Below are 27,901 nucleotides of genomic sequence, written 5' to 3' on the forward strand. Positions count from 1 at the left end.
ATGCCACCCTAAGTTAAGATTTGGAGAGGACAAGGTATAACACTTAATTCTGGTCCAGGAGGCCTTGGTTGTCCAACTCCAGGGGGAAAGACCTTTCAGCTATGGTCACTGCTACCCAAACTGGACCTTCTGGTCCAAGAGCGACTCCTTCACCTTAGCATGTTTAAAGGATAAGCAGTGACATCTTCGAGGCTAGTTGGTAACTGTGATCTGTATTGTCTTGAATAAGATCTGTTAAATGAGTTGATGGTGCAGGAGCAATAGAATCTCGGTGGATTTCAGTTCAGGTCTTATTTCTTTAGATCATCTCCAAAGAGGCCCCAAACCTTTTCTGTCCATCATCTATACAGTATGGGGTACCTTTCTTAAACCCTCCCACTAACCAGTTTTCTTATGTTCAGTGCTTAAACATCTTACAGAACCAGCCTTTCTGATTAAAGAAGCTATGTGGTGCATGGGTGTGTGTGGCCAGTTCAGCTGACCTGAATGCCTCCTGGAAAATACATGTAGTGCTTCCTACCTGCACCTTTCCAGGTATTTATAGAATGTATACATTCCTCTTCAATCCTGAAGGATGTTTATATTAGAGGCACGCTTTGCTACCAACCCTGGTGGATTTTTCAAGGACTCTGAGCACCGAGACTCCCTTCTGTCCCATCCTTTAATATTTTCTTAGCTTTGTCCCCCCACCAATTCATTGGGGCATGTTCTAGGTTTTCATAAGACCACTTTCCTATTTTACAAGTTCCAGCTTTAAAGTAAAACATCTGTCCCCAATATGTACCAATTGTTTATTGGACTAAGACTGCTGCCCCTACTCTGGTTTTATATATTAAATGCCCAGAGCTTGAGCCACAGTTATTAGGCAAGATACCTGCCCACTACCTTATAAGTTTTAATTCTTGATTTCTGGTGCAAATGGGCAGCTAACAACCTTCTCATCTAACTAAGAAATAGGTGTGATAAACTGTATCTGTCTTTCCTGCAGGATTGACTGCATTCATGCATGTGTGCTGTACTCCCCAATTTCACTTGCAGGGGAGTGTAGCTATGTTTCAATAACCAGAACTGTCTGCTTTACCAAAATTGATTACAGTTGTACCTTGGTTCTTGAACGCCACAAACCCGGGAGTGTTCCGGTTTGTGAATGTTTTTTGGAAGCCGACACCCGATGCGAACTTCCAGAACGGATTCTGTTCGAAAACCAAGCTACAACTGTACTTGGTTGGGGCAAAGTGGTGGGAAACCGTCCCACCCACCACCAAACACTTAAGAGATTATTGGCAGGAAAATATAGATCCATTTGTTTTAGGACAATATTGCAAGAATGCTACTTTAAAGCATGAACAACATTTTTTGTGAGTATGTTGAACCTTCCACAGGAGGGGTGGTCTATTAAATTTAAGCTTTGGTTATGTTTCTGTGGTGGGAAGCAGCTCTCCCGCCTAGCAGATGCTTCCTTCAACAAGCAGTCACTTCTTCATAGGGAACATAATCAGCAGCTAGAATGATCAAAAAAAGCAGACACGGGCTACTGCCAGTATAGAGTTCAAGGTGTTTAGGTTGAAAGCAAAAATCTGTTACTGCCACTCAAGACGAAATACCAAAAATTCAGTCATGCAACTGTTTTTAAAAACCATCTCTGTGCCCAAGACCTCAGGCAGACCTGACGTGTGTGTGCTATGTATTGTCATGCTAAGCAAAACTTCCAGAACTATCCATTCCATTGTTACACGGAAGTGATTGTTTTAAAGACAAATCTAGTCAATTATTCAGTCCTTTTTGTCTAAATGTGACATGTTGAGTTGTATTATTAGAACAGGTTTCTAGAAGTCGATGAGTTTGTCATATGTTGCATGGAACATGTTCTAAACATGTTATTTTCCAGTTAAGGTATAAAAAAACCTTTTACACCAGCTTGAATGTTACTGTTAGTTATTTACAAAGCACATATAATTTTGCATTAAATGTCAGTATTGCTTTGCTGTTTATATTTGCATTTTTCATGGGAAACTACAGTTTTAGTTCTTTAGCAGCTGTAAAATAGCTACCTTGTTTTATTTGATATAGACTTGTACAAACTGCATTTATTTATACAGAGGCATTTATAATACTTTTACAAATGTTCTTATATTCTGAATAAATTTCTAATGCAAATATCATTAAGCCTTCTGGCATGGCCTTTTCTATCAAAGGTTATAGAGTCACTGCTTCTTGGCAGGAAAATGCTTTCCTAGTTCTTATTTTATATATCATTGTGTGAACCCTTCTCACTGCTTGCACAATAAAGCGCTTTCCATTTGTTTATATGAAAACATGAAAATTAACTGTTTTAATGACAAATGGAAAAATGTACACAACTCACATGGCAATTCTTTTATGCTATGTTTTCATGTTTTGTGGGCTCCAAGTGCAATTCCACAAATTTTCAGAAAAATACTTTCTCTTGACAATTCGTACACTGTTACCTAGGGGCAACGACACCAGTCGCAATGTTTTATACATCAGTATTGTAGGCATGACCCAGCTGTATTTTGCAGTTCAGAACAATAATTACATTTCAAGTTATCTAGAAGTCCAAAACTTACTAGTAAGCATTTTTATAATATAAAAGCAGTAATAAGTAAAAACAAACTGTTCAATGAACATAAAAATAAACACATTAGCTTACTTAGCACATAACAGTGTACTTTTTTAATAGACCAATCTCAAACCATGTTAACTTAGTGAAAAAGTAACCTATATTATCTAGCCTATAACAAATAAAGCAATACATACCTAGTCCACTGCTCTCCGCCTTTCACAAATTATGAAGAACGACTTGTTACTATCTCTTCTTTAAAGCTAGGCTGCAAATCACTGTACATTAAAGTATTTTGAAATAACACAAGTTGTCAGATTAGGTCATTGCCGAATGCACACCTCCTCCTATCAAAAGCACACCCTTCTGTAGCAATGCCATTTTTCACAAAACATAGCAGTGAACAATCCTACTATTTAAACACACATTTTCAGGCTGTTAAAGTATAATTTATTTCAGAGAACGTTTAGTTACGTTAAAATTGTTCAGCTTGAAAGAATGAACCAATTTTGGCCAAGAAGAAGCCTGTAGTTGAATACTGTGGCTACAGTCATTATGAAAGGTAGCATCATTGATCCTTTATATAAAATATTTGTAGTTTTAGAAATATTTGTAAAATGTACATTCCTTTCTTGATGTGATCTATGCTTCATTAATGACACAAATTAAATGTCACTTTTTTAATAACATTGGTCCGTTCAATCAACTTAAAACAGCAACCTGTACATCATTTCCAAGCACAGTTCTAATAGTTTATACCACAGTTACAGATTTCATTAAGTTATTTAAACCACAGCAGCAAAGAATCCAAAGAGCTGCTTTTGTAGAGCGCAACAAGATTGTTTTTCACTTCTCCCATTTTAAAAGCAGTTATTTGTTACATACCATAAAATGCTACTGCTTAAAAGGGGGGGAAAGGGGGGTGGAAGGGGAGAAATCAGTTCCAACCCTACTTAAATACACAAATGCACAGAATGGGCCATGTGGCTCCTTGGATCGTTGTCAAAAAAGATTAAATATTTTTTTAAAAAAAACTGGTTGAAGAGTTCAAAACCAGGCAGGACACTAGGATTTTCGTGATCCTGACAATAACAAATTAAGGAGAGGTTATTTTTTCCACTGTTCTTATCAAAAAATAAAAGCAACCATAAATGCATGCGGAATATATATGCATACAAGCCATATTGCATCAGTCAGTGCTTACAGTCAAACCTCGGTTTACGTCTACCTCTGCGCGAGCGACCGCTGTGGACCTGGAAGTGTTTACATCCGGGTTCCGCGGCGTCGCATGCGCAGATGCGATCTGCGCAGCGCGTACGTGCGCAGAAGCGTGCCTCTGGGGAGCGACCGCTTCAGCAAGTGACCGCCTCCACAGAACGGATTGCAGTCGCAAACCGAGGTACCACTGTACTGCAAAAAGTAAGGTTTTAAGCCTATTTATCTTTCCCTTTGTGAAAAAGATATAGCTACATATGTTTAAAGAGTATACCAAGATTTCAGTAATAGCTAACTTCCCTGTAAGGATGCCTTCACAGTGCACAGTAAATTATTGTCACACGTAAGCACTCTAGTGTAAGGAACTGTGAGAAAGAAAACCTGAATTGCATGTTTCACAATTAAGAACTACCATAACAGCTATGCTCAGACTTCTTGGGCTGCAGAGGAACATTCATAACCTCTGCATGGCCAGCTAAGAAAAACTCACAAGCTTCCAGACTCAGAACATTTGCAACTGGCAGTTCCGTTTCAGATGGGACAGAAATGGAAGGAACAAGGAGAATCACCAGCTGTCAAATACCAAGCTTCATGTCAGAAGCTGCTCTAAGGGCCCTTTCATAAATCTCCAGCACTAATACGTGGTTGTACATCACAAGCTTGATAGGAGCCATGGGCCACTGTGCAAAATTTTGCTGCTCTTTTCCTGCAACCAACCATGCAAAACATCCCCAAAATTCAACTAAAATCAGAGGAATTTTTGCCACAGTTGTATTACCAGTATTTAGTACTCCAATTCTGCAAAGCAAACTGCTAACCTTAGCACACAAATATTTGAGCCTAAAGACCAACTTAACCCCTGGAAAAGTGTAGTGCAGCAAAATGTTAAAACTGCTCCTTTCTCCTCAATTCTGCTTTCTCAAGCTCAGATATTGAATACAAAGCTTTCAACAGCACACAAGTCTAGCGGAAATCACAGACTTTATGAGCCACCAAAAACAAAACAAAACAGAGTAGCTATAAATTAAAGCTTCACTAAGCAACTCATAGACACACATACATTTATACAAAACCATTGTCCAAAAACTCAGTATGCAGTCCCAAGAATCCTTTTTAAAGTCTTTTGTCTGCTGAGCATCCTTTGCTTTTGTAGCAGAAATAATTTGACCTCAAAAGGATCAGACAAGTAATGCAATTAGGTGCAGCACAGAATTTGTTGCATCTCCTCAAGCACATCAGACCAGCAGTCAACATTCAAGCAGTTCGATCTTTCCATAAAGATTATCTCAAATCCATTCACATATCATATATTCCCCCATCTTTTAAAATGCCCACAGAGAAACAAAAATTCACAATTCCCAAATTGCCTTTTCTTCATTGTTTTACAGAAATCTATGTAAACCATATGCCTGGACTTTGGAATACACGCGTATAAAAAGATTCATTTAAACACTTTGCAAGCAAAACAAAAAAACTCATACCATACAAACAAATTAAAAGTAAACAACCTGAAATGTTCACAGTGCAGGACACCCAGGAATCCATAAAACAGTTATTTCCAGACACTCTTAATACATGATAATTAAATTAAGGAACACAACTTTATGAAACATGGTACCTTGTAAAAGTGAAAATTATTGCATATTTACGATGTTTACTTGCAACCCATTTTAAGGCTAGATTTAACAAACCCAAGTTAGTCTTTTATAGCTTCTGGGAAGTTATCCATGAAGAAGCTTGACACTGTCTTTGCTAAAGAATTGCAAAATGGAAGCTACACTTCGCCTATCCAGACGTTAGGGCAGAACTTGCACACTCTGAACACAAAGCTGTTTCACTTTTGTCTCACTGCTAGTACAGTGATTTAAGTGTTTGTCAGAAAGGAATTCATTTCATATCTGTAATTCACATAACTGTGCCAGAGTTCCATGGTGTACCAAAAAGGAAACAGCATAAAGAGTAATATTCCTGGGAAATCAAGCTACATATCAGAAGAAGATTGGCACAAGCAGTCTGAAAATGCAATTTGCCATGAACGAGAAGTTAGCAAGTTAGGCACTTTTATTGCTATAGAAAGTCAAACTGCACTAAATACTGACCAAAAATTTCCCCTCGAAATAGAGGTGGACAGGGGGAAAGTGGTGTCTCCGTCCATCACCAACCTTTCAACTGCCTTAACAGATTAGCAGATCCAGTGAATTTGCTAATTTGAATAAATTATGGATGTGGCTGGCAGGTATGTAACTATGCAAATCTGTCACTCAACAATATTTAAAATGGCCTGTAAATAAAACCTGATTTACTTGGAAGTTAATTTGAGCTTCTTTCCCAGGCAAAATGGAGACTCACAAAGTTTATACTTTCCTTGACAGTCCTTCAGCAAGGGAGATTATACAGATTTTGCAAGAGAAGAGGCACTATGCGAAATTATAAATGGTTTACACCAGGCATCCCCAAACTTCGGCCCTCCAGATGTTTTGGACTACAATTCCCATCTTCCCCGACCACTGGTCCTGTTAGCTAGGGATCATGGGAGTTGTAGGCCAAAACATTTGGAGGGCCGCAGTTTGGGGATGCCTGGTTTACACAGTTCCCAAACTTTAACCCAGGTAGGCTGGAAGTTTGACTTTTGAAATCCCAAACACTTATTACAAGCTCTTCTACAGTGCCAAGGTAAAGGCAGGATGTGGAGAGAGAGAAATTCAGCAGCAGCTCTGTAGGTAAGGTATGTTCACAGTCATGCCTTCAGAACAATCATGGGACGTCGTTTTGTAAACCATTTTTTTTTAGATTAAGCAATCTGTACATTTTGTTAAAATAAAAACTTAAATGCCTTTCTCTTGCACTCCTTGCTGCATTCTTGTTAAAATGTTAAAACTGTTGCAGCTATTGTGTTGACACCAAACTCAATGTTGAACCAGAAAGATATTGGTAAAAATATAGCAGAATAGAATAAAACAGTACAATGACAAAACAAAATTCATTAGGTTGAATGTCATGTGCTGTCCTGAACATGCTTTGAATTCTCTCCTCGCAGTACTTTAAAAAGGCTAGTTTACATTCTATACAGTAAAATTATCCCCCCCTAAATCCACATTTTAACATGCTGCATATTCAAACTAGTTGCTGTTATTACAAAATGGTAGAAACAGCAAAATCAGACCAAGAAAACCAGGTTTACCATGGCTGAACACCACCACCCAATCCTACTGGAACTGGAGAGGAGGGGAGAGACAATTTTTGAGCAGAATTCAGCTTTTCATGATACCATTACCATTTTAAAACATGCCTTAAAAAAAACCTGGTACAGTGCAAAAGAGAATCAAACGGAAGAAACTAGTTTCAAAAACCAGAAGATCCGAGGGAGGAGGATCCTGAACTAGCAAAAAGAGAAATTTGCCTTTTAGCATACAAAGTCACAAGAGGTCAAAACTATATCCAGAATACAAAACAGGTGTGTCCTCAGAAGTTTCATGTCGGTTGCCACCCTGTTGTGACATACTGGAAACAAAAGAATTATTGTACATCAGAGCAAATCTAAACACTTAAGAGGTTAGTATAGCACTAGGGCTAAATAAAATACTTCTAAACACACAGCAAAAAAATGCCCTCTAATGCATAGTTGGGAACTAGCAAATGAAACACTGGAAAACATTTTTCCCCTCTGCAGGTAAAAGCTATACTGCATTTAAAGTGCAACACTGTAATGGTGTTACTCCCATATTGCGATGAGAAGCCTTCCAGCCCATCACTAGGTCCCTGCATTGCTTTTAAACCTGAGAAAGGGTAAAGGCTGGATTTAAGAAACCTGCTCAGCTACTTTGCACCAGGTCTGTGGCAGACTTGTGCAAATGAACAACCATCAAAGGTCAAAACTTTTCATGATAGCGTCATGGTCAAACTTGAAGCTCAGAAAAGCTCGTGAGGAGAAAGTGAATTTGCAGTGGCCATTGCATGACCCTGATTGTCCATGTTCTAAGAGCTGGTCTTCATTGACACAACACATGTCATATGCTGCTTCTGGATTTAAAGAAAGATAAAACAAATTATTTAGCAGTGGCAAGTGTCGGAAATAATCTTACTATTCAGATTAAAAAAGAACAGTACATACAGATTACTAAAGAGAGTTTCAAATTATTTGGCCACTTATTCATTAAAAAACTGTTAAGTTAAAACAGGTTTGCAGGAAAGAACACTTGAAACAATCTACATTTGAAGTTATTTATTTATAGCATTTATATACTGCCTTTTAGCCAAAAAGACTGTCAGAGAAACCTAGAAAAAAATCAGTAACATATATATCTTCCTTCACACAGACATTTGTAGAACACTCTGGTTGCACAAGTGACTCTTGCATACTGCAGATAAACTGAATCAGGATGTGATCATGGGTCGAGGTTCAACACGTGACATTCTGAACGATAGTAGTTCACATACAATTGGTCTCCACTACCAAAATTTCCCACATCCAAGCTATGAATTAAGACAGGGGTCCCCAGACTACGGCCCGGGGGCCGGATGCGGCCCAATTGGCCTGCCAATCCGGCCCGCGACGACCCCTGCCGCCCGCTCTTACGGCGCGCAGCGCGGCAGCGCTCTTCCGGGTTGGGAAAAAAGCGCCGAAAATCCTTTGTGCGCATGCGTATGGGCCTCTCCCGACCCGGAAGAGGTCATTTCTGGTGCACTTCCGGGTCGGGGGAGGCCCATACGCATGCGCACAACGGATTTTCGGCGCTTTTTCCACCCTGGAAGCGCGCCGCCGCGCCAGTAAGCGCCTGTGCGCATGCGCACGCACTCGCCGGCCCGCACAGGCGCGCGCTCCCCCATCCTCCGGCCCACCGCACGATCGGCGCGGTGGGAACCGGCCCAAACGCCGGTAAGTCTGGGGACCCCTGAATTAAGACATGTCGTTTTTACTTCAGTAGTTTTATAGGACAAAAAGACCCAGTACCTACAAAGAATCAGGAGGTACTATTTCTTCTGCAATTTGCATGTAGGGCTTCAGTGTGATAGGAACAATGGGAGGCTTTTAAATAAATAAATAAATAAATGGTGCAGGGGTTCACTGGAATTGCAGTAAATAGGAAGGGTTAGATCAGGGGTCCCCAGACTTACCGGCGTTTGGGCCGGTTCCCACCGCGCCGATCGTGCGGTGGGCCGGAGGATGGGGGAGCGCGCGCCTGTGCGGGCCGGCGAGTGCGTGCGCATGCGCACAGGCGCTTACTGGCGCGGCGGCGCGCTTCCAGGGTGGAAAAAGCGCCGAAAATCCGTTGTGCGCATGCGTATGGGCCTCCCCCGACCCGGAAGTGCACCAGAAATGACCTCTTCCGGGTCGGGAGAGGCCCATACGCATGCGCACAAAGGATTTTCGGCGCTTTTTTCCCAACCCGGAAGAGCGCTGCCGCGCTGCGCGCCGTAAGAGCGGGCGGCAGGGGTCGTCGCGGGCCGGATTGGCAGGCCAATTGGGCCGCATCCGGCCCCCGGGCCGTAGTCTGGGGACCCCTGGGTTAGATCTTTCCTAGCAAACTGCATGAGAATTCCCCCCTTCCCCCACAAAGGGTTAGGATTTATAATAATGAAGTGGAGAAAATGTGTAGATGGTATGAAGGGTGGGGGAGTGTGTCCTAACCCCCAGTTAATAATTAACACTAGGGAAGTGTTTGTGGATGGGTGTGTGTGTGAGAGAGAGAGAGAGGGCTGTATGTATGTATGTATGAGAGAGGGTCGCTGAAGAGACTCTCAAGATCACCACTACGAAGGTGGGTGACTCTGACTAGGTCCACTACCAGCAAGCATCCCTTAAAACAGGCATCCCCAAACTTCAGCCCTCCAGATGTTTTGGACTACAATTCCCATAATCCCTGACCACTGGTCCTCTTAGCTAGGGATCATGGGAGTTGTAGGCCAAAACATCTGGAAGGCCGCAGTTTGGGGATGCCTGCCTTAAAACATGACCCCAAAGGAAATGCAGTTCTTGGTGGGGCGGAAGTTTCCTAGTTGCCAACTAAGATATGAAACCAGCATGTATTGTATCCTGGTTAGCAAGCACTCCTGGCTACTGCCTGGCCCTATATACCATGGGTTAAGTGGCTTGAGATAGTTACAACTGAACCAGGGCGTCATGTGTTGCTTAAGATACAATGCACAGTGAAAAATAACCAGCAAAAGTGCTAACTTCAGAATGTAGCATACACATACTTACCTGTTTCAAAATTATCTTGAAGTCTCCTGGGATGCAACTTCTTTTCACATTTCTGGTTAAGAAGAGAAATGTATGAGTTTGAGTTTTGTATTAGTTTGAGTTTTGTTTTACATGTATCTAGCAATGGATGAAGAGTGCAGAAGAGATGCCTCTTACCACATAGATATATTTAAAACTGCAGAATTAGGTTGCTATACCTTGAAAGCTACAAAGAAGAATCTCTTTTGCAGGCCAAACTAACTTCATGGAAGGTTACCACAACCCAATGGTCTTTCACCACAAACAGAAATCTGAAAGCATATGTATGTCCTGTGGCAACTCATACCCCCCATTACTTTGCATTCTTTTCTAGCTAACTGAGCCACACATGAATCTGTTACAACTTTTGCCATCCTCCCCAGGATTACTTTCGAGTGGCAGTTTACCAAGGGGAAGCACAAGAAACTCTTCTCAACTACTGGGCAAATCCAAATAAAGTTACGAGAGGACACTCCCCCACTTCCTTTTTAAACCCAGCCAAAATCTGGGACAGGTCTCAAGAGCAGCAAAAGCCCAGAAGCTGACCGTATCCAAGCCAACGTTTTATCTGTCTATAACCTGTCTCATGCCGCGAGGGCACTGTGAGGGCACCTGCAGCTCCAACTATCACTGCAATCTTCTTGATCCCCTCTGATTCTACAGCACTGCTGACCAGTCAGTGTTCTTTACACTTCTTATTTACCATTAAACAACTTACCAAAGTTTGGTTCTGTTTAGCTGGCTGACTTTGCATTCCGTTAGTTTTCTTCTTTTGATTGGGAGTGTCTTGGTATTGCTTTCTACCATTGCTACGTGGGTTCTGAGCAAACAAACACAAAGAAAAAGAAGGAACTGAAGTTAAAAATCCATGGCCGCATACTGTATGCTTATGCATATATTAAACTGAATGGAATTTGATAACTATATTGCAGATGATTAAAGTACTGTGCATATGCTTAGTAATTCTCCGATTGATATATACAGACTTATTCCCTAGAGACACAAGCTTGTGAAGTTTGAAAGTTAAAATGCTTCATGTACACAGAAAACCAAGTTTCACAGAATTTGAGCTAGCACAAAAATGTATTAAAAAGAAACTAACCTTTAGTTTTAACGCATCAGACGTCTCAAAATGATTGATATATGGCTTCTGTTGCTGCAACTGCCTTTGTTTCGTCCACTGGTCTCCTGAAGGACCATCTGTAACCACTGGCTGGCTATAATGGAGTTTGGATCTAATCCATCAAAAAAAAGGAGGGAGCAGGGGGCTTCTTTAGAAAAGATCAACAGCAGATTATGATCACAACAGCTTTAACTCGAACTGCTTAGGTATTCCCTACATGAGACTATATTTGCCAATTAACCATTGCGACAGTATGTTGTAGATTTCCTCTTTAGGGCATTACTGCTTGTTTCAAAGGCACTGCAAAGTGGCGCTTGCTGTTGACAAATGCATGATTCTCAGTCCACTCAGATTCATTGCTTGTCAATGCAGGTACAATACAGTGCCAGGGAGGGGGGTCACCTGCCTTGATAGCAATTAACAGGGGGGGGACATCACTGCACTAGGAAAATTTCATTGAACAGCACTCATCAAATGATGCCAATGGCAATGGAGCAACTAAGGGTTCACTGATCATTTACATGTTGCAATTCTACTACACACATCGTGGATCAGTAGGGATGTCAACTACAGTGCATACCAAGTAATGAGAGATGCATAGTATATTATTCAATGTATTACCTTCCCTTCACCAGCAGGTCCCAGGGCATGTGTGGCCAATTCCACAATCTTTTCATCTCTACAAAGGTGTGACCAAGTTAGGCTTGTGGAAATTTTACCATTATGTTCATTACATTATTTTGCCACATCATCAGCACATCACAGAGGCAGGCACATTGCTCCACTGTCCATACAAAAGGGTCCATTCTCATATGTCTGGAACCAAGTGTTGGTTTAAAGCAGGGGTCCCCAAACTAAGGCCCGGGGGCCGGATGCGGCCCAATCGCCTTCTAAATCCGGCCCGCAGACAGTCCAGGAAGCAGCATGTTTTTACATGAGTAGAATGTGTCCTTTTATTTAAAATGCATCTCTGGGTTATTTGTGGGGCCTGCCTGGTGTTTCTACATGAGTAGAATGTGTCCTTTTATTTAAAATGCATCTCTGTGTTCTTTGTGGGGCAGAGGAATTCGTTCATTTTTTTCCAAAATATAGTCCGGCCCCCCACAAGGTCTGAGGGACAGTGGACTGGCCCCCTGTTGAAAAAGTTTGCTGACCCCTGGTTTAAAGCAAAGACAGTATGAGATTTATTGCAGGTGTCTCTTTCCAATATGGAACTGAAAAGCCTGCATGTAAACATTGTTTGTTAAATTTGTGTCCCAGGGGAAAAGAAAGGGCCAGTGAACCAAAAAGCCACATCACTGAATAAAGTTTTCCTGCAATTCAATGCATTTATTGAATACCCATGATAAAAAGCATACAGCAGTACCTGGCAGTATTTTAAACTACTACACATTCATACATATTCAGCACTTGCAATAAACTGTAGGTGAACTTGCCTGTGGTTCTGTTTGATTTGTAGACTGCCATTTGATTCAGAATTCTGAAGGCTGCTACATTTCATATGTCAGTTTATCAAACACCAGTTCAGTCACCCCTAATTATTGGTACGGCAACTCAAGAATGTGCTGCTTTCAAATACTTTCACTGATGTCTTGCCAAGCAACAAGCTATAACCAGTCTTAATTTAGGTCGTCAAGACTGCAGTCCTATAGCCATAGAACTACCTAGTACTTCTGTCTTAACAGCCCAACACATCCTTTCACTCTTCTTGATCCACACTGCTCAGTGGTTCAGAAATCTCCTGTCCCCTGAAATGACTCAGCCCTTGCTATTCCTTATGCCTCCCTTGCTTCTTTCAAAACCTTCCTCAAAGCTTTTCTGGAGGGTCTTTGGAACAATTCCCTAGTCCTGATACCCTACTGTTCTAGGCTGAAATATTGAAATAATGGCACTGTTTACCCCTTCCTCCATTTTCTTCCTTCTGCTTATGTTTAGACTGTAAGTCCTTCGGGGAAAGGACCAGCCAAATCTGTTCTAACTGAAGTACCACTTACATCGATGCCAAATGTATTAGTATCACTGCTGTTGATAATGCTAATGCTGATAGTTATGTACTCTCAGCATCCACATACACTTTCCCTGAGAATAAGCCCTTTGCATATATAGTGGAACCCCATGTTATGTACCATCCTCCTTACGAATGCTTCGGGTAACGAGCTCCTGGTTGCGAACTTTGCCCTGGGATATGAGCAGAAGTCGTGCGGCAGCAGCGGGATGTCCCATTAGTAAAAGCGTGCCTCATGTTAAGAACGGTTTCAGGTTAAGAACAGCCCTTCGGAATGAATTAAGTTCGTAACCAGTGGTACCACTGTAATAGGTTTTACTTTGAGTTAAAAATGTATGGGATTGTACTGCAAGTCTTTTTCCTATAACATCTATACTGGTTAACACTTCTGTAAAATAGATTATTATTTATGGAACATTCCATCATTCTTTCACTCCGTTTAGGTGGTATGGACAGTGTTTGGGGTGGTATTCAGCTAAATAATTTCACAAATGGCGGCTTCCTGTTTCCAGCGCACCAGGAATGGAGTCTCTCCCAATACCAATAACAATGGGGAATTTCATTATCTGCATTTCTCTTTGGTTGAAAGAGGTACCGGCTCTCACCTGCAGTTTGCCCGGCAGTCTGGCACTCGCTTCCCCATGGAATGAGAGGGCATGCAAAGGCACTGGGTGCATGGAGCACTCTGACTGCCGTGACACCCCCCATCCTACCCCATTCCTGGAAGCACAGATTATCCTGTTAATTGGATTCTAATTGGTGTAAACTACAGGCGCGTGCCAGAGACATGAGATATGAAACTGCAAAAAGAACCCAGCAACAAGGATGTAAAAAGTTTGGACTGGGATATTTCATTCGGTGAAAGAGACAATGGAGGGAGGGGAGCCCACAGTTTGCTTCTTTAAAGTTTTTCTCTACCTTTATGATACGGCAACCCTCCACGGAATGCAAGTTTTATTAAAAATATCTACACAAGTGAGGACGGAAGAAATTGGAATATAATATGGAATTTAACAAAATAGGAATTGTGTGTGTGAACGAAAGGAACTGAGAGGGAAGTGGGGAGAATGCTATGCTTTGAAACATAGAGCAAAATCCTCCCTAACCTCCATTATCCAAAGGAATGTATTTGAGATAATTGGCCATAAATCAGCAGTAGGGAGCAAAGGAGTCTACCAGCTGCGGGAATAGAAGTTTTTGGATTAACTATCTGCAGTCTGGATTCAAACCATTCTTCCTAGGCTGGAAAAATGGTGAAGATGGCTTGTTTACTAGAAGCCGAATCATGGGATGAAGCGATGCAGGGACTTTTGGAAACTGAGATAACAGCTTCTCCTGGGGCATGATGGGAAACATCAACAGGAATGAAGGCTACACCACCATATATGGATGGGATAACATCAAGGAGAAAACTGTCACATGCAGGAAAGAATAAGGATTACAGCTAAAGTTCCTCATTTGAAACTTTATAAATTATCAATCATACCAACGCAAATAGAAATCACAAGATTGTACAGTAATTGTTATACCGTGGTACCTCTGTTTATGAACACAATTTGTTCCGGAAGTCTGTTCATAAACTGAAGCGTTCATAAACTGAAGCAAAATTTCCCATTGAAAGTAATGGAAAGTGGATTAATCTGTTCCAGACGGTCCACAGAGTACTTAAACTGAAGCGTTCATAAACTGAAGCGAACTTTCCCATTGAAAGTAATGGAAAGTGGATTAATCCGTTCCAGACGGGTCCGCAGAGTACTCAACCTGAAGCGTACTTAACCCGAAGCATGGGTGTAATTGGTTCTGGAAGTCTGTTCATAAACTGAAGCGTTCATAAACTGAAGTAAACTTTCCCATTGAAAGTAATGGAAAGTGAATTAATCCGTTCCAGATGGGTCCACAGCGTTCGTAAACCGAAAATTCATAAACCGAGGTGTTCGTAAACCAAGGTTCTACTGTACAAGGGATTATTATATCTGAATGGAAATTATTAAAATTTTGGAATGCAGAAAAATGTAAAAGAATCAACTCAAGCATGCAAGGGGGCTAGTTTAATTAAATTGTATAATTTGACAGTTGAATAATTGGTATTAATAATTGTATTAATTGGATAAAATTGGTATTGTTATTGTTATAATGAAGCTGCTATTGGAACAATCTTGGAAAATCACTAAAAAAATTATGTATTTCAAAAAATAATGCACAAATGGAACAAATCCCACTCTCACAATGGGAGTTCCTCCTTTTCCTCCCCTATACACACCACACCAATCCCAAATTGACTTCAGAGGGTTGGGGGAACCCCAGAACAGATTTAGGGGTCAAGAGGGAGAGAATGTTTCATCTGCACAAGGAAATATCACTTATTTCATTAAAATTAGATATAATGGCTATAAGGTTACTGGTAGATTTCAAATTGAGCTAGTTTGTTACCTCATTTTTTCCATGTTGGGTTTAGGTGGTGTGCTACTACTCGTTGATGAGAATCCATTGTCACTATCAGAAGAATCTCCATACCGCCGAGAAAGCCAGTCTCTCAGTGGTCTGTGGAGAAGGTAATATTGGGTCAGCAACATCCAGCTTCTTAGGGCAAATTTTAGAACACAAAAATAAAAATCTCCTCAACACAAAAGTGAAATATAAAGGACTGTTTTTTCTCTCTCTCATCCTGAACACACCTGATGAAGGGAATGGTCATGAAAAACTTGTTAGGTGCCAAACCCAACTTGGACTTCGGAGTCATATCATTTCTATGGCAAGGCAATTTGTCAATTGAGAACCATTCAATGTTCTGAAACACAAAAAAAAGAGATTCCTTATAGTACACATAAATAATGGACAGGGATAACAATCTGAAATAACATTGCACCTAGTCAGGAAACAGCATGCTTTGCCATCACTAGAAATTCACTGATTACAATTCAGTTCTATATGTTGCACACCCACCTACAACAGAAAACTCAGAATACACCCCCTTTAACTGCCAAAAAACGCTCAATATACCACAATTTCTTCCTAGATGTTCATCTGGTTCAAACATAACACTAAACCATGGTTAGTGTTAACTGTAGATAATGTTAACCATAATTAGTAAGCCATGGTTAAAGCTGAGGTGTCTGGCAGACAAACTTTGGTTTAATACATCACAGAATAGAGAGCAGCTAAGCCTTAAGAGCAATCATGATTTTGTTGCCACTCCTCACCCAGGGTTCTGTAGTTTTTGGACCGTGAAGACATCTTAACCATGGTTAAGGACATCCAGATTTATACATAACACTAAGTTATGGTAATTGTTAACTAAGGTTTATAAACCAACTACAAAACTTGTTTAACTGGCAACCTTTATCCTTAGGTAATAAAAGTTAAGCTGAAAGGCTTGGTTCACACATAATGCCAGGCCGTGGTTTAGTGTTATGTGCAAACCAGACCATTTAGACTGCAGATCACACCTAATATGTATGTTGCCTTGACCCTCTTCTATGTTCTTTGCCTACAGTTTTCAAACTGTGCAAAGTACCTATGGAATCAGGTTCCCCCCAACCCCAGGGCTTGGACTTCATGAAAGCAGGCCCAATGAGCAATGAAAGTCAAAAATGGGGCATACAAGTAATATATCATGAGAAAACAACATGCATTCGCTGTTACAAAATGAATACTTCCATGTGACTCTACAAGACAACAATATGATGCTGGTGTCCTGCATGCCAGAACGGTGCACTAGAGAAGGAAGGAATCCTTAGGACATTTGACCATAGCTTTAGTCCTGCATAAATCATTTTCTCAATACCCAATAATTTGATCAGACCTTACAAAAAACAAAAACCATGCATGTAAGTCTATTTACCCGAATCTCTCTCCTTGTTTTGGGATTAAATTTTGTGTCCTTTGGAATTCCTGGAATGATGTACAAGCGTGCCAGCTGATCATTTATTCGCAATTCAATATAGTCATCTTTATTGATGTAATCTTTAATATCAAAACCAGTTTCTTCAAATACCTGAAAATACACAGGCCAGAGTAAAAAAATTAATTTGCATTTTAACTGCTGTATAACTAGTTATTTCACTTTATAGCTCAAAGTAATGAAAAAGTTGACTAATAGTCTTCACTTGGGGAACTATATATGAGTGAAAATACAGGACTTCCGGTCTGCTGCCATCACCGAGCGGCGAGGATCAGAATTCATACAATTTTATTCAAGAGAAGAACTATAACCTATTTATTACATTGGCAATATAGAAAATCTTAACACAGATAATGCCATGTGTGGATTTAAAATCTTTTTCATGCTTCATATTTAATTCCACAGAATATTTACCCAGGTAGGGGATTATAGAATTCCCCCTGTTGTCTCTCACTTGCAGTACTAAAATGTGAAAAGCCATTTTTTTAAAAAAATGACAGCAAACAACTCAAAAACCCATTGGGAGAAGTTACTTAAGATGACATGCATTGCGATCCTGTATGCTTACTTTGTCTTTCACCAGAAAAGCACAACAAGTTTATATTTTATGTTGAGAAAGGGAAATTGGTTACATAGCAGGAAGAGCAATCAAGGAGGCTGTCCATAAAGCAAGCCTTGCCCTACAACAACCAGTTTCCCTATCTTATGCCACTTGGCATAAAGTATGTCCAATATATAAACTAAACAGCATTAATACCTCCATTTAAAGTAATTCTTACATAACTGTGTACATGTACAATAGTATTGAACTGAATGTCAATGAATGCATAGGAAATGGCAGCAACAACAACGTAAAAAGTTATATCCACGTTTGTCATATCAGGGGACAGAAAAATCGCCACCTGACAGAAAAACACTAATATGGTACATGCACTTGAGGCACATGGGAACATGTCAGAGACATCATTTTGAGCATAAAAGCAACTCAGTCACCTCTCTAGCAGCACAGTCGTGTGGAGCTTCCTCTTTATTCACTTTCCCTTTTGGAAATCCCCAGCCAGACTTTGCTAAATAACCCTGGACCAGCAGCACCTGCAAAATTAAAGCAGTCAATTCAAGACATAATTAAGCACTTAGAAGAGAAGTAGTTGGAGGGCGTCAAATTGTGTTAAGCACCAGTGAGATTGGGAAAGTTTCATATTTACAAGAATGATACACCAAAACAAATGGTTGAGAAAGAAGAAAATCCGGCACACATTCTTCTCTTACAGTGAGGGAAATAATATCAAGCGATATATATTATTAAATTATAAAACTAGTATTTACATAAAAAGGTATTGTTTAGGTTTTGAAATAGTCGCACTTGAGTAAGTTGATTTTAATGTTAAAATCTAAATCAATATTAATTCCATTTTCCGAGACATAAAAAGAAATCCTTCAGATCAGTTTCACACTTACATTTTCAAGGCTCTCATCGAGAATAATGGCACCATAGGTTGGCACTCCCATTTTGTACTCTTTCCATTCATCTAAAACCCTCTGCACATCTTCACCTTGAGGCAGTAAAAAAGGGCAATGACTGAAAAGTATAGGAAGTCAAGGAAATTCACTGCACCAGGACACACATTTTCACTCCTCAAATCATATGTTTCCTTTCTTTCTCTGTCTCCAGCAAATCATAATCACTGACATTAATGAGGGAACCTTCACACCACAGAACTTTAACACCAGTGGTTTGGTTTTTCTTAAGAACTGTCATGGGAATAATTGGGGGGGAAACCTTATACAGTGGTGCCTCGACTTACAAATTTAATCCGTTCCGAAGGCACCTTCGTAAGTCGAAAAACGTCATTGGAAACACAATTTCCCATAGGAATGCATTGGAAACGGAAAATTCGTAAGTCGAAGCAACCCTATCTAAAACTGCCTCGGTTTCCTTTCAGATGTCGAGACATTCGTAAGCGTGCGGCCATTAGCCCCATTCGTAAGTCGAAAAATTCGGTTGAGTCGTTCGTAAGTTGAGATACCAATGTATGTTAAGTCACTTGCCTTGTTGCCTGTTAAGAATCTTGAGACACTCTAAGCTTGCATAGGGATGCTTTCATAGTTTGAAACACATACAGTATTTGAAACACATACTTCACCACCCCCACCACCTTAAAGCTATACAGTATATGTGTAAACTGGCAACCAGGGCACTAGTCTTTAAAACTACACAGCCTAAGCTGTGAAAGGGGAAAGGGTCAGAAACATGGCATGGCTAAAGAGCTAGCAGTACAAGCTGACCAGTGTCCTTTAGGGTAGGATGTGTTCCTGATGCCCTGAAGGGGCAGTCATGAGGCCCAGTTCGAGAAATCATCACTGAATCCTGTCAGGCGAAAGGCCCATCTAGTCTACCATTCTGTTATCACAGTGGCCAAACAGTCCAACAGCACACTCTCTAGGACGAAGTAGGTTATAGATTAATCTCAGTCAGCTTTTGGGTCAGAAAACTGCTTTGTTTCCCTTCTTGATGACCTATGCAAGTAGATGGGCAGAGGAATATTCCATCTGGATTGTCTCTGTGGGTTGGGAGGGTTCTGCTCTATCGTATTTCCCTGCATGGCAACTGCGTTCCTTAGATTGGGCACTGCTGAGAGTACCATATGCCCCAGAAGCGCACTTAGCCTGTCCTATAAATGGATTTTAATGTTACAGCATCAACCACTTTGTGAATTTTGCAGTCTAAAAGGAGTATATAAATCATGGCTCTTCTTTTTAAAAGTCTCTGCCTAAGAGACTGGCATGCAGCAGTAAGAAGCCTAATAATTGGCTGTGGTCAAGCAGGTGAGAAACAACAGCTTTAAGTAATTTTAAAATGCATGCTACCCCCACCACAGAAAAAGCATGAGCTGATGATTGGCATTTTCCAGTTTTACATGCATTCATTACATAGCAACAGGAACCACAAAAATCAACAGAATCTGCTTGTAATAACTCCAATCCAGAGCTGTGCATGCATTCTAACAAAGGGCACTCCTGCACAAACCAATTTCCCCATTCATTTCTGTAGAAAGGATAGCCCATTCTGCACTAACAAGGAGTGAAATTCTGTGCCATTCCCACCTCCAAACACATACCGGTAGAAACTGTGTAATAAACATATTTTAAAAAATAATAACAACAGAAAGCACACATAAATACTTGCAACAGTGCTTACTGTGAAGCACTTCATAAATTCCAATTCTGGAGACCCCTTGCCTTAAAACTTAATCCCAATGATTTCAAAAGAGCTTACTCTCAAGTGTCTCGTGGCACAGATAAATTGGCAGGGCACCTGACATCTCTAGGTAGGGCTGAGAAAGACTTTTATCTGAAACTCTGGAGAGCAGATGCCAGTCAGTGTAGACAATAGTGAGCTAATTGGGCAAATAAGAATAAGAATAATAGTCTGTTCTCAGTATGAGGCAGCTTCCACTCATGAACACAGTTTCACCACACATAGTTCAGACTACAAAAAGACATAGTAATACAGAAAGGATATCAGCTTTAGCAAAATCTCTTATCCCACACTGAGGTAATCCTGGTGTGTTCTGCATGTAGAAATCCAAGTAAAACCAATGGGCAAGCTCAATCTGAAAACACACTCGGATGGCATTGTCCCGTTCCTCGCTGGGAATGTGCAGAATAAATCGACTGTTGGGAGAGGGAAAATAATTTTAAGAACTAGCCACTGAAACACCTGAAACAAAAAGAACTCCTAAATTACAAAAACAGCAAACGCAAAGTCAAAAAGGTTTATTTGAAAAGGACCACACATATTTAAAAAGAAGCCACACATAGGTTTCAAGACATGTATTCAAGATCTGGGACATTTTAGTGACAAACTCCCACCAGCCATCATGAGATTAGAATCCTTAAGCTTCATGCAAATGAGTAAATACTACGGTTTACATAGGACCCTCACATGCTTTCAGCTCTCCATGATTTAGCACCACCGCCATGAACTTCACCTGAAAGCTTTGAGGGGGTTATAAAAATGCAGGAATTGTCAGGATGTTTGTAATATTTGACAATACTTTTTAAAATTTTACTTAATACACTTGTATACTTCCTTTTCATAACTTAAAGTGTATTACAATGACTGCTAATAACAGATAAAAATACAATGCAAAACTAAGATAAATCTAGCAACAAAAACTAATGAACTAAGGCCAAATGAAAAAGATGTGCCTTGCAAACCCTCCTAAAAGCTAGTATAGGCATCTAAGTGAAGACGTTCAACAGTCTTGCATTACTTGTGTAAATGCCTTCCTTATGGCCATTATGGTTCTTACTTTGTGTGTCCTCCTTTTGCCCTAGCAATGGACCTGGTTTAAAAAGCCAGGGTAAAATAATTCAAATTGGCCACCACCTCCAAGTCACCTACCACCTCCAAGTCTGACATGAATCTGTTGATTTTTTTCATGGCTGGACTTCTTACTTACACAAAGTAATTGTTGTTGCCCTTCAACCCTCATGACACTGTTCAATGCAACTCGATGGGTAAAATAAGGACTAGGTAGGGCATAGAGTTTGTACAGAATTCCTTCTGACATGCCATATTTTCTCAAGCTCAGTTTCCTATCTCAAATACAGCATGGGAGACCAGAAAGTATTTTAGACTGAAACAGGTGTACCCGCCTTAGGAGGAAGAACCCCAAATTTATGAAGTCTAAGCATCATGTAACACACTTGTATCACACCTAACAGGTTGAATCTGACAATAATTGCCATATATTTAATTTTTGCATGCCTGGGGCTTCTCATCTCACTTAATAATATTAGATCATTGAGAAATCATTATTGTACAACAGACAGGTGTTAGCAAAGATGTTAATTTTGGAATTTAATAACTGATCCTGGATTGTTTAGCATTCTTCTGGGTAGCAAGAACTCAGTAAATTTGCTGGGAAATACCAGGCTGGGAGCACAGAATACATTTACAGGCACATGCCAGGATGATGAGGAATAGCTGATATCTTTTACTGGCTCCTCTCCCTTTGACATTGCCTTAACATACAAACATTAAGTAAATGGTATGAAAGCAAAATGATGTGAAAAGCATTGTCTACTTTTTCTCCACATTTCAGTGTGTTTTCCAAAACTGATAAATAAGCTGGCAGCCCTACTTAGTAAAAGCAGCATTCCCAGAGCAGTCCCTTTGATATTCTCTCTTGCCTCTCTACCCTCCTCTCTCACCTTCCACACCATCTCATTACATTTCAATACTTTGTGGATGAGTTCTCCCTCTGACTTCTATCCTGTTAGTAAACAAAGTACCGGTATCCTCCATACAGAACCACTAAATGGGGGCAAAACTGGATTCCTACAGTGTATCTAAAAATTGTGTTTCTGCTTTTTAGAGGGATCCCCCCCCCCCACGCACACACACACAAAAGCAACAGTAGTGGTTGAGATCTGCACATGTGCACTGCCCTCATACTATGTCTGAACAGCAGCAATAGAAAGCAGTGGCCAGATGCCAGATCTGGGTGTTTTAAAGCTGCTTGTTTCCTTTTGACACTAGACCTAAAAAGGGGAAATGGGGGTGGAATTTGACTTGGAGGTAACAGCAAGTTAACCTCTACCAAGTCCAACATGCCCGCTTCCTAAAAGGATCCTTCAAAATTGCCCCATCACAGTTAAAAATGCCATGGAAGGAGGGAAATTAAATAGGACATCTCTTTTTTCACAAATATTGGACGATATGCCATAATGCTCCCGGGAATCCACAAAACGGACTTGGAAAACATTTTTCATATATATATATGATAAACATGCATAGGACTACAGTGGTACCTCTACTTACGAATGCAATCCGTTTCGGGGTGCCGGTCACACCCCACAAAGTCTGTAAGTAGAGTGTTGCAACTGCGCGTGCGCGAAGTGCGATAGAGCGCTTCTGCACATGTGCACGATAGAGCGCAGGTCACTTCTGCGCATGTGGCATTTGCAACCCGAAAATCCGCAACATGAAGCAAACGCAACCAGAGGTATGACTGTACACTGGAAAAGACGCACAGGGTGGCAGCAGGCTAAACTGAAAGTTATAGCTGCTGAGGTATAATAGTTCCATCAAGCTGCATGTGCTATGTGTACAATACAATAACGCCAAAAGTCTAATAAAACTATTTACAAAACCACCTATTGTCAAAACACATTGTGGATGTTACTTCAAAAACAGTAGCTATACTGACTTGTGCTGTAAAATGACTACCTAATTTTCATTTCATAACTTCATAGTGGCAGGAACTTTCCATTTTAAAACTTGGGAATGTTTTTTTTGTGTGTATGTGATCTTCAAGTGAAGGGCGGTATAGAAAATCAATCAATCAATCAACTGCTGTGGGCGACACATTTCCTTAACCCTAACCCACAAGAATTTGCATCATTTCAGTGCTACGTTCAATATATACTTTTGTGTGTGCGTGCGTGTGTATTTGTGCATATATTCAGCGCTACGTTCAATATATATCTGTGCATTGCGCATATATATATATATTGTGTGTATATATAGTCTCGCACACAGAGACACGCGTCGTAAGAGCGCGCGCACTTTAAAGCCGCCTATACAACCAACGACTCCCTCTCCCTCCCCGCCACTTTGGCTTATAGCTAATTAACCGGCACCACCAATTTCTGGGCAATTCTGAGCCGCGGGATTCTAAGCCTGGCGGGACTTTTAACTGAGGGAAGGCGACGCGGTGTCTCTCTGTGTCTCTCCGGTCCCGCCTGAAGGGCGGCCGCCTCTCCGCCAGCTCCCACAGGAGGAGGAAGAAGGGGCTTCGGCTGCTGCTGACCCCCGGGAGGACTAGCTCCGGCCCTTCCCCACAGCCGGCCGCCTCCCCGCTGGTGGGGGCGGAGGCGTTAATACCTGCACAGGTCGTCCAGGACGCCGCTGGGAATCTCGGCCCGCTTGGTCTCCATGGGGAAGCAGCGCGGCTCATCCCGACTCAGCGGGGCCCACTGCGCCGCGCGAGACGGACCTTAAAAGTGTGGGGGGGGAGCGAAAGGGGAAACGAAACGAGGCGGTGGAGGCGGGACTACGCCGTTTCCGTCCCGTAGGAAGGAGGAGAGGGTGCCAGCGAGCCAATCGTCTCTGTCTCTGGTAAAGAGAGGCGCGAGGCAGGGGGCGGGACGATAGGCAAGGATCCTTGCTTCTCTCAACCAACCGCCGCTGCGAAAGGAAAGGAATGGGCTAATCGGCTTGCCCGCTGCTCAAACGGACAGCGGAGATAGCCAATCAAGTCGGCGAACGATCATGAGCGACGGGCGGGGCGACGAAAGAGGAAGGAGGAAGGGTTCAGCACCCAGGGAAACGAAAGAAACGTTAAAGCTCCGCGTTAAAAAATAAATAAATATATCAGTGTTGTTGGTTTTTAAATAAATAAATAAATAAATAAATAAAAATTAGGGGGCGGAGCTTTCGAGGGGCAATTCGTGCGTCATTTCCAAAATGAGAGCCGCCGGGGCTCAAACCCGCCTGGCAGTCACACCCCGTAACACGGAAGCTCTCCCCCTTGCGCGCTCTGCACATGCTCAGGGGATATGGGTAGATAAGAGATAAATTTCTCAAAACCAGCCAACTCCTTATCAGCTTGTGATCTGAGCTTCGTGGGTAATTCTCAGCCCCTCCATAGGGGTTGGGCCCGTCCAGCTCCGTTGATTTCTACGACTTTACGCACGTCTTAAGGCCTGGGATAGATAGCGTGAGAATATCGAAGCCCATTTGCTGAAGCTGTGCCATAATGCGAATGCATTTTCTGATACTTCCAGAGCTCCGCATATAAAGCTAGATCACTCAAAGCAGGGGTTCCCAACAAAATTTTCTAGAGGACCCCTCATCGAGCCGCTGTTGTGACAAGGACCCCCATTAATTCCTAATCCTAAAATTAAAAAGTGGTTTTATTTATTTTTCAGTTGTTTTCCTCTTTTCTTTATCCTTGGGGGGGGGGGCCGTTGGTGTGGTGGTCGCTGTAGTGGCGGCAGTGTGGTGGCCATCTGGGGGTCGGGGGGTTTCCCTCTGGAGGGGGGGAGGTTTCTACCCTTTCACCTGGGTTGAGGGTGGTGGTGGGGCCCTCTCTTCCCTGTCGTTCCCTCTTCTTTTCTCCTCCTCTGGGGGTGGCTGTATTTGCGGTGGTAGCAGCGCCAGCGCTAGCAGGTTCAGTGCGGTCTTTGTTCTTCGGGTCCCCACGAGGCTCCCCGTGTGGCGCGCAGGAGCTGCGGGATCGGGGGCCTTCGCTTGGGGGGGCTCCTTCCCCCTCTTGGGCAGCTAGGGGTGATGGCGACTGCAGTCGCGAGGCAGGCCCCCCAGGATCGTTGCGCGGTGGGAGGTCTCGGGCCACGGAGCTCCGCTCGGCCATCGGCCGGGCGCCCTCGGCTTCGGCCTGGCGGGCCTGCGGGGGACCTCAGCGGCTCCTCGCTTGCTCCGCCAGACGTTTCCAACGCCCACGCGGTCGCCGCGGGGTCCGCGGACTGGAAGGCGGTTTCGGGCCTCTAGGCCCAGGGGTTCCGCCGAGTCTCCGGCCGGGCGCACTCAGCCTCGGTCCGGTGGGGTCGCCGGGGGGCCTTCAGCGGCTCCCTGGTTGATCCACCGGGCTCGCTTGGCACCCGCGCACCGGCGGCGGCAGTTTTGCCGGTTCCGGCAGGCCAGAGGCTTGGCATCTAATAGCATCTTGAGGACCCCTCTGGCATAGCTCGCGGACCCCTGGGGGTCCCCGGACCACCTGTTGGGAACCACTGACTCAAAGGGTAGTAAAAAAAAGTTAACAGGTTTATTGTTCAAGCCAAAGGCCATGACAAATTTGTATTAGGCAATAATGTTAATATAATACGGAACATAAAGCAATTTTTATAAATTGCAAAGCTTCTGAGCATTAAAACACATCTTGTGCTTCTCTGTGACAGCTCCAATTCTAATATTGTTTTGCCATTTTAAAATCCAGTTTGCCAACATCTGTTGTCCAAAAGAGATAAGTTACCAAAGACCGCAACAGTATCTGAAGAAGTGTGCATGCACACGAAAGCTCATACCTATGACAAACTTGGTTGGTCTCTAGGATGCTACAGGAAGGATTTTTTTTGTTTCGTTTTGAAAGACAGCAACAGTTTAATTTCGGATTAAATCTCCGAATTGCCACCAAAAAATACAGCAATTTTATCTAACTACTTTTCCCTGTGTTTTTGTTTTGCAGCCAGTGGGTAGAGGGCCACTCTGAGTGTTACGAAACTATTATTGTCGCTCCAAATAAACTGAACCATTTCTGCCTGGGTTAAAGGGTAGTAAAAAATGTGCCTGCTAGTCATATGTGGCTGAGGTTTTTCTTTGCTGAGAGGTTCCACAGAGAAAGCCCCACCCCGCAGCCAGCATGAGCAGCCAGCATTTTATGAACACTCATGATTGTGGTTTTACCATGCAACTAGTTAATACTCCTCTTGTCATCAAAGGGAACTTGTTATTCCACCTTTCGCTAACTGAATGTCTAGATTTATCTAAGACTATGGAGACTTTCAAACAAAAGAGACTTCAATAGAGCAATCAACTCAGAAGTAAGCCATGCTGAGCTCATCTGCAAATTACTAAACGAAAACGTGGGAATGGTTTTTTGTGACCTTCAGATGGAGGGCAGTATCATTAATTAACTGCTGTAGGCAACACATTTCCTTAACCCTAACCCACAAGAATATGCATCATTTCAGTGCTATGTTCAATATATATTTGTCCATTGCATTCTATACACAGCATTCTCAGCTGACTTCACAAATAAAAGCATTTCTATATCAGTTTCAGCCACCAGAGGGAGGCATGCTTTTTTTTTGTTTTTTTTTTTTTTGTTTTAAGCATTCAGACAATGCCTACAACAACAACAAAGGATAGCCAGACCTTTGAGAAAAAGACAAAAGGCCAGGATGGGGCAGGGGATCTGAAAACTACAAGACTATGAGATTGAAACAAACCTATTTTCAGTATTCCCCATCCTGTTAAAACAAAAACAAAACAAAACATGTTCCCCTGAAAATAACTCACTATCAACCTGCATTTGCTGGTATTTAACTATTTATTTTATCTTAGTCATGTATATGCCCCTCTCCCTTCAAGATATTATCTTTCAAAGGTGGCTTATGAGTAAAAACTATATAATGGTGCAATAGCTATAGTCCCTCTTAAAGGTAAAGGGGCCCCTGACCATCAGGTCCAGTCGTGTCCGACTCTGGGGTTGCAGCACTCATCTCGCTCTATAGGCTGAGGGAACCAGCGTTTGTCCGCAGACAGCTTCCGGGTCATGTGGCCAGCATGACAAAGCTGCTTCTGGCGAACCAGAGCAGCGCACGGAAACACTTTTTACCTTCCCGCCGGAGCGGTCCCTATCTATCTACTTGCACTTTGATGTGCTTTCGAACTGCTAGGTGGACAGGAGCTGGGACCAAGCAACGGGAGCTCACCCCATTGCAGGGATTCGAACCGCCAACCTTCTGATCAGCAAGCCCTAGACTCTGTGGTTTAACCCACAGCACCACCTCTTCGATAGTCCTAATCTCAGCTAACTTGTTTGGTGCAGGCTTATTGACCAATCTTTGCCATTCAAGTTGTTAAATTTCAAAATGGTTATCTGGACTGTCAATTCCCTGTGCCCATTCTGATTATTGACCTTGTTTTTTCTTTACTGTTTCATTCATTGGTTGCCTGCCTACCTACAAAGGGTGACTTCTTGTTCAATTTTGCATTTAGAGGGATATAGTGACAAACCACAAACACAATTGTGAAGGACACCTGTGTGAAGCTCGACTTGAAAATACATGGAAGCTGATCCCTGATCAGATACCACTTTGCACTT

At 42.1% G+C, this 27,901-nt stretch overlaps 1 protein-coding gene across 1 annotated transcript; it reads right to left on the bottom strand.

Annotated features, from left to right (window-relative positions):
• Positions 1 to 1,164: 1,164 nt before the first annotated feature.
• DCP2 (decapping mRNA 2) lies at positions 1,165 to 24,087 on the bottom strand. The gene is made up of 11 exons (XM_035099858.2): positions 23,941 to 24,087; positions 20,569 to 20,720; positions 18,504 to 18,631; positions 18,039 to 18,137; positions 16,986 to 17,138; positions 15,820 to 15,932; positions 15,575 to 15,685; positions 11,119 to 11,251; positions 10,735 to 10,836; positions 9,999 to 10,050; positions 1,165 to 7,816 (listed from the first exon to the last, which is right to left on the bottom strand). The coding sequence occupies exons 1-11, from the start codon at positions 23,991 to 23,993 to the stop codon at positions 7,659 to 7,661; spliced, it is 1,254 nt and encodes a 417-aa protein (XP_034955749.2). The 5' UTR covers positions 23,994 to 24,087; the 3' UTR covers positions 1,165 to 7,658.
• Between the last annotated feature and the right edge of the window lie 3,814 nt (positions 24,088 to 27,901).

Source organism: Zootoca vivipara, chromosome 11 (genome assembly GCF_963506605.1).
Source record: "Zootoca vivipara chromosome 11, rZooViv1.1, whole genome shotgun sequence".
Classification (NCBI taxonomy): Eukaryota; Metazoa; Chordata; class Lepidosauria; order Squamata; family Lacertidae; genus Zootoca; species Zootoca vivipara.

What these genes read in the sequence shown, in the direction of transcription:
- DCP2 (XM_035099858.2), bottom strand. Translation starts at nt 23,993, where the DNA reads ATGGAGACCAAGCGGGCCGAGATTCCCAGCGGCGTCCTGGACGACCTG. An exon ending in ATGACCATTCCCTTCATCAG is followed by an intron (nt 15,686 to 15,819) that starts GTGTGTTCAGGA and finishes CCTTCTCCACAG; the next exon opens with ACCACTGAGAGACTGGCTTT. An exon ending in TCAAGATAATTTTGAAACAG is followed by an intron (nt 7,817 to 9,998) that starts GTAAGTATGTGT and finishes CTTTAAATCCAG; the next exon opens with AAGCAGCATATGACATGTGT.